The sequence below is a fragment of the Alexandromys fortis genome, unplaced genomic scaffold (genome assembly GCF_014885135.2).
Source record: "Alexandromys fortis isolate MF-2015 unplaced genomic scaffold, M_Fortis_MF-2015_v1.1 scaffold_1, whole genome shotgun sequence".
Taxonomy (NCBI): domain Eukaryota; kingdom Metazoa; phylum Chordata; class Mammalia; order Rodentia; family Cricetidae; genus Alexandromys; species Alexandromys fortis.
This window is the reverse complement of record NW_026067927.1, coordinates 11,362,249-11,372,976: the sequence shown is the minus strand read 5'-3', so window position 1 is coordinate 11,372,976 and position 10,728 is coordinate 11,362,249. Positions and strand designations below refer to the sequence as shown.

The window sequence follows — 10,728 nt, the reverse complement described above, 5'->3', positions numbered from 1 at the left end:
TTTTTTTTTTTTTTTTTTTTTTTTTTTGGGTTTTTCGAGACAGGGTTTCTCTGTGGCTCTGGAGATCCATCTCTTTTTTTTCACCTTCTATTGAACTAAGAAAACTTGTAGGGCTGGAGAGATGGCTCAGTGGTTAAGAGCATTGCCTGCTCTTCCAAAGGTCCTGAGTTCAATTCCCAGCAACCACATGGTGGCTCACAACCATCTGTAAAGAGGTCTGGCGCCCTCTTCTGGCCTTCAGGCATACAGACAGAATATTGTATACATAATAAATAAATAGATAGATAAATAAATATATATTTTTTTTTAAAAAAAAAGAGGGTTGACATGGATAACTATGTAGGTAGAGGCTTAGAACCCAAGACTGACCTGGCATTAGGTATTAAGAGCACCCTTGCTTGAAGGGCCATTAGCGTAGCCTGGGATCCCCCCTTTTCTCCTGACCTCTAGATGTTCATAAGACCATGTCTACTGGTATCTCTTTAGTTTTATGATCTCTGAATCTTGGGGATACAATGCTAGAATGTTGCTTTGACTTTTCAGAAGAAATTGATTCTATTCAAAGATTTAAAGTGTTTATTCTTTTAAAACTAACCTACAAGCCAACCTGTTGATGAAATCCAGTGATCCACTTTCCAAAAGCATGTGTGCCAATGAAGACAGGGCTCTGTCCTTAGCACGTGAAAAGCAAAGAGAGGCTAGACAGTGTCTCTTTCCCTCCTGTAAAGAGGACGCTAACACGCTGCAGAGATACTGCTAGAGGTCCAAAGGGTCTGGAAGGGCCACACCATGCCTGGCTGGTTTCAGTATAGCAGTGGAGGAGCCTTCACTGTTTTAGTAAGAACTTGACCTTCCATTCCGATTGCTCTGTCTGTTCCTGCCGATAAGGCTAGTCTTGTTTCCATCAGTCACACCGCTCTCTGCAGAGGAGAACCCTGCTGCTGCATACTGTTCAGTTCATACAGCAGGCATGCGTGTCCATAGGTGTGTACTAAATATACACATACATGTATTTCCAATTTTTGCTAGATTTTGGCCCTGATTGCATTCATCTGCATCGAGACCATCATGGAGTGCTCCCCGTGCGAAGGCCTCTACTTTTTTGAGTTCGTAAGCTGCAGTGCATTTGTGGTGACTGGGGTCCTGCTGATTCTCTTCAGTCTCAACCTTCATATGAGGATCCCCCAGATCAACTGGAACCTGACAGTGAGTACACCGCTTGGCTCTCCAGAAGAGGACTCTCTCTCGTCATGTTTTGCTCTAGTTCATTTGGTCTTTAACATTCCTTACTGGGTTGAGTAAAATTCCACAAGTAAAGTGAGTTCTAACAATGGTAAAACATCGTAACAGTTGTGGACTTTTCCCATGGCCCTAGACACTAGGGCAGGGTGTGTGGGCTGCAGCCTGAGTGAAGGCAGGACCTTCAGCTAACCCGTCTCACTCTTCCAAAGCTGTGGTGCCTATGGGTTCCTTAACAGGTAGAGAGAGTGAGGGACTCTTACACTCTGAAATACCTCCCTCAGTGATTCCCTGTGATCTTGTACACACTCATCAACAAAGCAAGAGGAAGAAACCATGATATAAAAATTCTTTTATATTCAAGGACAAATAAAAACAACAAAGTTCAGGAAAGCAGGACTGACAAGTTCTGAACATTATCAGACCAAATTGACGAGAGGGTTCAAACGAGGGTTAGACCCAAAGCATTGACTCTACCACTGGTGCCTGGTTCCTGCAGGCACCTGGGGGAAAGAAACGGGAGCTGTCTGTGTGTATCGTGGGGCTGCTGTCCTGATATGTCCTGGGTCAAGAAGCAGGGAAGGTCTTTCTTATCAGATAGTCCCTGTGTTATTCCATTGGGCAAAACACAAAAGGGGTGGGGTGAGGGTAGGGATTTCCTACAGGAGGTACTGATTAGAAAAATTGTCAGTTGTAAACTCATCTAGTTTTGATGTAGCTTTGAAAGTGGAGGACAATTATATGCTAGGTTTTATTTTATTTTTGAAACATGATCTCATGCATTCCTGGTTGGCCTCTTATGCATTATGTGGCCAAGGATGCTCTCGAACTCCTGATTTTCCTGCCGCCTCCTCTCAAGTGCTGAGATTATAGGCAAGCATCAGTCAGTCTCCTCGGGTCACTGTTGAGACGAGTGCTCCTGGTTATGCATCGATTCAGTGGATCCAGGCAGGGCTGTGCCTGTGCGAGCAATTGCTAGTGTGCTAAATAATATGATGGCTGGGAGTCAGCTCTGGACAGAGCCCATGCTCCCTGCCTGGCAGCTTTCCTCTAGCCCGTGCAGACGCTCAGCAGGAGCCCTGGCTTCTGGGTCTCTGCTGCACAGGCATGGTGCTATTAAGATAGAGTGTTGCCTGAGTAGTGGCCTGTGCTTTTAATCCCAGCACTTGGGAGACAGAGACAAGCAGATCTCAGTGAGTTTGAGTCTGGTCTATATAACAAGTTTTAGGCCAGTCAAGGCTACACAGTGAGACTCTCTCTCAAAAAAAAAAAAAAAAAAAAAAAAAAATAGAATAAAAAAGATAAAGAAAAAAAAAAAAAGGGACCTGCCAGTGTTGATGGTGTAGTCAGCCAGCCCCTTAAACAGATTAGGTTTTTCCTGCTTCTCCAATGAAACTCAGAAGCTATGAGGTGTGACCCAGGATGCTGAGGACCTGATGCTAAAACAGGGATAACAGAAGTGCTGGTGAATGTTTAAAGAAGGACCCCAGCTGTAGGCCAGACACTGTGCTTGGCTCATTGATTTTCTCTCCAGAGCAGCTCCAGGAAGAAGAGATTGCTATCCCCACTGTAAAACACAGAGAAACAATGCAGCTTGTCTGAAGTCATCCATTGGCTAGGTCCCGAGTGGCTGTGTCTCTGAGTCACTGTTACCGTCCTTTCCACAAGGAAGGCAGCAGTTACACCCATGCAGCACTAGGTTAGTTAGTAACCTCAGTCACTTTGCAAAAAAAGGCTTGTTGAAAATCCTCCAGGCTTTGGTGGTATAGAAGCTTGAAAGTCTGTTACGAAAGTCTGTTTTCAGTGTATGAATGCCATGTTTTAGATGGCGTACAGGAAAGAATACCGGGAGATGCCCTAGTTTCAGTACATTTATATTTTTGGTAAGCTTGGCCTAATCTAAATGATATGAGAACCTTTTTTAAAAGGTGACATGAAGCGAGACTTGGTGGCACACACTTTTAATCCCAGCACTTGGGAGGCAGAGGCAGGGGGATCTCTTAGTTCAAGGCCAGCCTGGTCTTAATAGCAAGCTTCAGGCCAGCCAAGGATACATAGAGAGAGCCTGTCTTAAAAAATAAAATAAAAAGACGACACTGGAAGACTGTGGGTACTCAGTGGCAGGCTGTTGGCTTGTGTATATAAAAGGCCTGGGTTTGATGCTTAGCACTACAAGCAAATAAATTAACCTGAACTCTGCATGGTAAGCAGCGTTACCAGTTATGGTTGCTCTTTAAGTCAAGACTTGATGACAAGAGGTAAAGGTATATCGCGTCCTCTCCAGTGAGCAATGACACTGAGAATGACGTCTGCAGGCACAAGAGAAACGAGCTTCATGGGCCTCAGTTGGAAAGTTCTTCAGTTGCTTTGCAAATTATTCTACTTTTTTCTTTTTCTTTAGGATTTGGTCAACACTGGACTCAGCACTTTCTTTTTCTTTATTGCCTCAATTGTACTGGCTGCTTTAAACCACAAAACCGGAGCGGAAATTGCTGCCGTGGTAAGCAGACTAGATTGGTTTAAATAGGCTGAGTTTGCACCTTCTGAGACTGTCCCCTGGCATGTGTCCTAGTCACCGTCCTGTAAGTGTTTCCAGAGATGAGGGGTGGTGGTCAGATAGCAAAAAGGGTTCTCTCTCCATGCTCTGTTCTGTTTGCTGTTGCTTTGTAAAGAACATGTATCACTTGTGATGGGTGAGAGTGGGTAGGAAATGGGGCCAGCAAGATGGTGGTGCAGTGGGTAAAAGGCACTTGCTGCCAGGTCTGATAACCTAAGTCCCATCCCCAGGTCCAAATTGTCCTCTTATAATCACCTATGTGCCGTGGTACACCTCCCACACAACGCACAAAATAATGCATAAATGCATGTAATAAGCATTTTATTTTTTATTTTTTGAGATGGTTTCTCTGTGTAGCTTTTAGAGCCTGTCCTAGAACTTGTTCTGTAGACCAGGGTCTGGCCTCAAACTCACAGAGATTCACTTGCCTCTCTTCACGAGTGCTAGGATTAAAGGTGTGCACTACCACCACCAGGAATAAGCATGAAACAGTAAAATATGAAGCTGACTGTTCTTCCAGCATGTCAGGAGATCCATCAAGCTAGATTAAGAGGTTAAAACCCTACTTCATCTGCCTGGGCTGCCCAGGTGAGAGGCAGGAGGAGGCGTGGTGGTACAGAGCATGGGCCTGATGGCTTCCTGTCGAGTTCTCTTGTGAGACACAATTCTTTCTATATCATATCTGGTCTTTGTTATATTTTTACTCATGGGTCCAGTGACCATGAATTGCATGCAGTAAAAGAGGTACTTCTGTGATTTAAAAATAAAAATAGTTCAAGGCCGGGTGTGGTGGTGCACACCTCTAATCTCAACACTCAGGATGGTTTCCTTAAATTTCACATGAAAAGTTCTAGATAGCCGGGCAATGGTGGCGCATGCCTTTAATCCCAGCACTCGGGAGGCAGAGGCAGGTGGATCTCTGTGAGTTCGAGACCAGCCTGGTCTACAGAGCTAGTTCCAGGACAGGCTCCAAAGCCACAGAGAAACCCTGTCTCAAAAAAAAACCAAACCAAAACAAACAAACAAAAAAAAAAAGAAAAGTTCTAGATCAGCTAAGGCCTTATAGTGAGACCCTCAAAATAATATAGTAGTAACAATATTAATAAATATTTTAAAAAGATAATGGGCTGGAGGGCTGGCTTAGTTGGCAAAGTGTTTGCCATGTAGGCATGAGACCCTGAGTTTCAGCTACCAGAACCCATGTAAAGCTGGATGTGGTAACAGGTACACCCATAATACCAGTGGTCCTAGGGCAGAATCTCATGGGGTCAGCTAGCATTGAGAAGGAAACTACATGTCCCAACGTAGAGAGGTACAGGGATGGATCAGCCAGTGTGGTTCTTGGACAGCCCCCAGAGAGCTATGGGTTGAGTATGACTGGTTAGATTCCCTCCTTATCTTTCATGCCCAGGACATCTAGGTGGCCAGCATGACCCAAGACAAGAAACCTTGTCCAAAACCAGAGAGGGTTGGCACCCAAGGTTATTCTTTGACCTCCAAATGCATGATACTCCCTGTCCTCCCCCACTCCCAGAGAGAGAGAGAGAGATATTAAATAAACCAGGTAGTGTTGGCACATACTTTAATCCCAGTACTCGGAAGACTGAGGCAGTCTGATCTTTTGAGGCCAGCCTGGTCTACAGAACAAGTTCCAGGACAGCCAGAACTACACAAACTCTGTCTTGAAAACAAACAAATAAAAAGTAGTCAAGCGGTAGTGGTACCACCTTTAATCCCTTTAATCATGGGAGGCTGAGGCAGGTGGATCTCTTTAAGATCGAAGTCAGCCTGGTCTACAAAGAGAAGCAAAAAGAAGGAAGAAAAGAAACAGATTTAAAACACTCAAAAGACCTTATAGTTGTCTTCCTGCCAGCCTAGATTTTCCGTGGGTCACGCGACTTCATCCAGATCACAGCTACACCTGAGTAGGGATGGGGATCTGGTATTACTGGAAGGGGCCTCACACAGCTTGGGTCCCTATGACAACACTCAGCCTCAGCTTCAGGACACATGCACAAGGGTAAACTGTGATTGTGTATTTTAGATATTTGGCTTCTTGGCAACAGCAGCCTATGCAGTGAGCACATTCCTGGCCGTGCAGAAACGGAGAGTCAGCCTCCGCCAGCAGAGCACTAATGACTACATCCGAGCTCGCACTGAATCCAGAGATGTGGACAGTCGCCCCGAGATCCAGCGCCTGGACACATGAGACCCTCCAGGAGTCCTCCCTCAGCTGCCCTCACACCCATTCTTCTAATCAAGTTTTCTTTCTCTCAGTACGCCAGATTTTTGTGTGGTCCAGTTGAATTTTGTCCTGTTTGGTAAAAATTCACTTTGGGAAAGGGTGCCTAGAATGACTGATCCGTGGTGGCCTGAAGAGCCAGGTCCTCCAGCATTGGGTGCCTGTGGGGGCAGCCTACTTCAGTGCCTGCTCCAGGGCTGAACTGTCTGTCTCAGAACACACAGTCTCATCTGACTCTGAGCCGCCCTGCCTTGTGTATCTGTGACCAGTCTAAACTGAAGTGGCTTTGAGAAGGGAACTATGTTACAAGATAGCGGTACAGGGCTGCAACAGCCAGTGAGGTTCTTGGATAACCCCTAGGGAGCTAGGAGTGAGTGTTGAGTCTGGCTGGTTAGATCCACCTCATTGTCTTCCATGCCCAGGGCACCTAGGCAGCCAGCGTGGCCTGGGTGGGACTGAGGGGCTTAGTGAATAGATGTGCTCCTGGAGCCTCCTTGCCAGGTCTTTATGTTACAGGGACAGGAAAACCTAGTGCCCTGTGGGACCACTGACTCACAGAACAGTGACCATTTGTCTCCTACCCTGCTGAGAGAGCACTTGATTCCTCCTCAAACGAATCACCTTCCTGTGGTCCATACTCACTTCCTGGGGTGGAGGCCATCATCTCTGCCAGTCCCCTGCCTACCTTACACATCTTGAGGCTGAATTGCGGCAGTTTCCGCACCTTTACCTTCTCAGGTGAAAGCTGCGGAAGAAACCATACGTCCACCAGCAGTGGCACTGGTTCCCGGATCACATGTGTGTATGTGGGGCAGGCAGAGTGTGTGTATGTATGTGTGTTAAAAAGCGGCACACTCAAATTCACACTTGTATTGTATGGATGTGTCTAATTCTCTGAATATCCAAGACAAGCTCTAAAGTGACTCAGAGTCAGTTTATCTAGGATTTGAAAATACTTGAATCTGCACCAGGACACATCTTTCCACAGATGTGCCATAGGCACTGTTGTCATTTTGGGGGCCTGAGTGTCCTCACTATGAACACCAGTCCTGGAACATGTTAGGAATTCTAGTTACATCAGGCTTTTGGATTGGTTCTTGATAAACTGAAGATTATTTTTGTGGTAAATGAGTTGAGCAGGCCCCTATCATGCTGTAATTTTGTTGTTGTTGTTGTTGTTGTTAATTGTTGTTGTTAGAGACTAATTAATCTTTTTGGAAAATTGTTTTAACATGTCAGGTTCTCTCTCTGAACTGTTGATGTTTACAGACCTTATTGTAGCTCTAATATTTTGTGTGTAGCCTCACCAAGGAGAAGACATGGCTGTTGGAAAGGTATTGCAATAGCAGAGAGCCCCCGCCATCTCCTACTGAGACTGTTATAGCCTGAGCAGTGTCTTTTGTAGTTCATAACCCAGAAGTGGGTGGCAAGGCTGGGGGAGGAAAGTCTGAGGAGGTGGGTGCCCCTGTGTGCATGGCTCTGCATCATTCAGGGAAGAGCAGTGATGTATGGTTGAGTAGCAAAGAGGAGCTATTGTCGGATACCACTGCGGGGCTCCGGAGTCCACAGGAAGTAGGGTCAGGCTGTATCTGGCTGGGGGCCGGGTAGGGGGGTACTAGAGGTTGACTCCCGAAAGCCAGCATCCAGTGTAATCCAGTGCTGCTGCGGTTCCATGTTGGCAGTATCCAGGTCACATGATCAAAGGACAGCTAGTCTGGGATAACTCCCCTCCCTGCTCCTCTTCTCCTCTAGAATGCGGCCTGGGTCTGGCCCTTGCCCAGCTCCTGATAGAGATTTCTGTCCTTGAATGTCGTGAGGCTGTCGGTATACCTTGTGTTGTTGCAACTTTGAACCTGTTGCATATTGTGATACCGGGGGAGTGGATGACATCTGGATTTTTATCTGTTTTACATGGTTATTTTGAATTTGTTGAGTATGTCTACACAATCAAAATCAAATTCCCTTTAAAATAGGGTCACAAAGACTTGGCCTACATCAGATGGGCCCCCCTTGGAAGGACCACCCTGAGCTCTATCATGTTACTGGGCCTCAGGAAAAAGCCACCTTTGAAGTGAGCCGGAAGAAAGAAGCATTCAGACTGGATTGCTGCTCATTTTCCCAAGTCACTTCAATAAAACCATTTTATCATGTGCTGAAAGGAGGCCTCTGAGAGGGTTGTCAGCTGAAAGACATAATCCCGAGGCCCAGGGAGCCCGTGAATACAGAGATACGATAAAAGTGCTGAGGTCTTAGGGCCTGAAAGACTTGACTCAGTTGCATCTTGGTGTCAGAATTATCTTTGTAATTATTTATATCCCAGTAACTATTTAATATCCTTTGTGTTATGAAGCTTCCCTGTGGCTTTTGTATATGTATTTCCTAGTACTATTTAACTAGCTCCCATAGAGCCAGAAGTGGTTTATACACGTTCTAATAGCGTGATGCACAGCCCCACTCCTATATAGCCAACGTGGTGAGGAGAAGCCATGAAGGGAATATGGTTGCCTACAGGGAATGCAAGGATGCCTGTGTTTTTCTTGTCATGCTTCTATGCAAACAAAATAATCTAGATCTGGGTTTTTAAATGATCTCTGCAAATTGAAAAAAAAGCATATTTTTGTGTCTATTAAGTCTATTACGGACTGGTGTCACTTAGGTTCTGGGCATTTTAAGTCAACCTTAGCTTATTTTGTTTCCCTATGGAATGGGATGACTGACTTTCCCAGTTGGAGCAAAACTTGAAGGGAAATGCAGTTGTTGGGAGCATCTGGTGTGGCCATGGAGATGTGGGGTTCAAGTCCTCTCACATTTGGTACTTTGGATGGATGTAAACACTGACATCCTCAGAGAAGATGTGGCGCTGTGTCTGTTGACTGGGTGGCATTCACCACTGTTCTCTACCCTTCCTGCAAAAGGCACAGAGGGTAAGCCCTTTTCCTTTATGAATGGAGAGCAAGGAAACCCAAGGTACTTACTGCCTCCTAGGAAGGGCGAACACAGTGATGGAATGGATTCTCTTCAGAGAAGTTCCACTTAAAGTGATTGCCATGCGAGGCAGATTGCTTTTGTCTACAGAAAAAGCAAGAATGCAGAAGCTGCCCACACCCAGTGCCCATATCTTTCTTAGCAATGTGCTAAAACACCGGAGTGGGTAGAGCCTGGGCACAGGGAAGCCAACAAGGACCAGCCGTGGTCCATGTGCAGTGAGCACTTGACCTTGGGGCCCTTTATAGGCAACTAGAAGGCTCACACCCATGGGCAGACCTGGTACACCTGGCTCCCACCTGTCCTGGGTGCTTCTGGAGAGAGTTTTGTGGCTCACCTGAAAACATTTTTTCTCTTTTCAAGTTTCTTCTATCATCTTTGAAGGTTTTTCTAGTGGTCCAGGCAGTCTTAGAAGAAATGAAGGTCTAACTCTTGTCCCTGCACGTATGTGAATTCTTGCTTGCCTTGAATGAGCCTTGACTAGTTCTGTGTGTGACACAAACTGCTATGTGGAGAAAGCCCCTTCCCTGTCTATGAAGTGGCCTGAAGGTCAGAATCCCTGTGAGTCAGTCTTTGGAGCATGGAGACTTGTGTCTAATTTAGTGACCATGTAGGTGGTTCCTTCTCTGCCATCTGTGTTCAGAACACAATAGTCCATGGTTCGTGTGCTCCTGCCTGACTGCCTTTTTCTCAAGATGTCACCTGCATAGCAATAGTGACATTAGGCAGGTAGCAGAAGGGATGGGGTATGCGCTTCCTAGATAGAGAATTGTTAACTGGTTCTCAAGCAGGAAAAAAAAAAAATGCTTCTAGCGTGTGAAGTCTCCAGGGTTTCTCTCCTATTTTATCGCACCTACCCCATAGGGGCCAGCTAGAGAGCTTGGTGGACACGAGGTTTGCATCACAGGCATGGCGGGAGGAGGCTGCAGCGGGAACAAAGTGACGGCATAGATGGCATAGTGTTCATACCCCGTGCTGCCCTGGGAACATGTCCTTATGCCTCCTCTTCAGAACAGTGAGGGCTTGAGGCCAAGAGCTGGATGTTGGAGACCACCAGCCCCAGTGCTGGCATCTAGTCTGGGTCTGAGCAGGTGATAGCTGCCTCAGGTGTGTTCCTGGCGGGACACAGACCTAACGGGCCTGTTCTCTTGACTTTTGTTAGCTCTCACCTCCTTAATCTATTGTTTTTCTTCTCAGCAGACATCTTTAAAAGAAATCAGATCTGTCTGGTTGAGAAAGTAATTTGAAATATTTGACCTATCTATGTTTATGTAGCCTTTATCTCTGAAAGAAAATGCCATCCGTGTTAGATCTAGAATTTTCTTCTGAAAGGGAATGTTCTTTTGGATTTCATGATAGTCAGTGTAGCATTGGATGTAAGTTCTCAGGTTTTGGGAATTTTTATTTTCTTTCCAGTTTCTCCTATTCAAAAAAAAAAAAAAAAAAAAAAAACAACCTAAGAGGAAAGAGGGTGTGGGCCGAGGGGGCACAAGTCTCTTGTGCTCAAAGCACTAGCCACTCGCCCAGAATCAAGTTGAGATTGTATGCCCTCGAACGGTATATTTGTATCATTAGTTTACCCTGTCAGCCTTTTTATTCTGATACTTCCAGTTCCGGTGAGCCTTTGGTTAAGGGTTAATGTCACTTGGACTGTGGCAGGTTAGCGGGGCTTGTTTGGTTATTAATCATGGTAAGAACATGCCTG

General features: G+C 45.7%; 1 protein-coding gene across 1 annotated transcript in view; it reads left to right on the top strand.

Moving 5' to 3' along the window:
- The window catches only part of Cmtm4 (CKLF like MARVEL transmembrane domain containing 4), a 43,515-nt gene extending 33,037 nt beyond the window's left edge, over positions 1–10,478 (top strand). The window contains exons 2-4 of the mRNA XM_050143783.1: positions 1,030–1,206; positions 3,641–3,739; positions 5,841–10,478. Coding sequence (XP_049999740.1) covers positions 1,030–1,206; positions 3,641–3,739; positions 5,841–6,005 — 441 coding nt within the window. The 3' untranslated portion in view covers positions 6,006–10,478. The remainder of the gene's footprint in view (positions 1–1,029; positions 1,207–3,640; positions 3,740–5,840) is intronic.
- Positions 10,479–10,728: the final 250 nt, after the last annotated feature.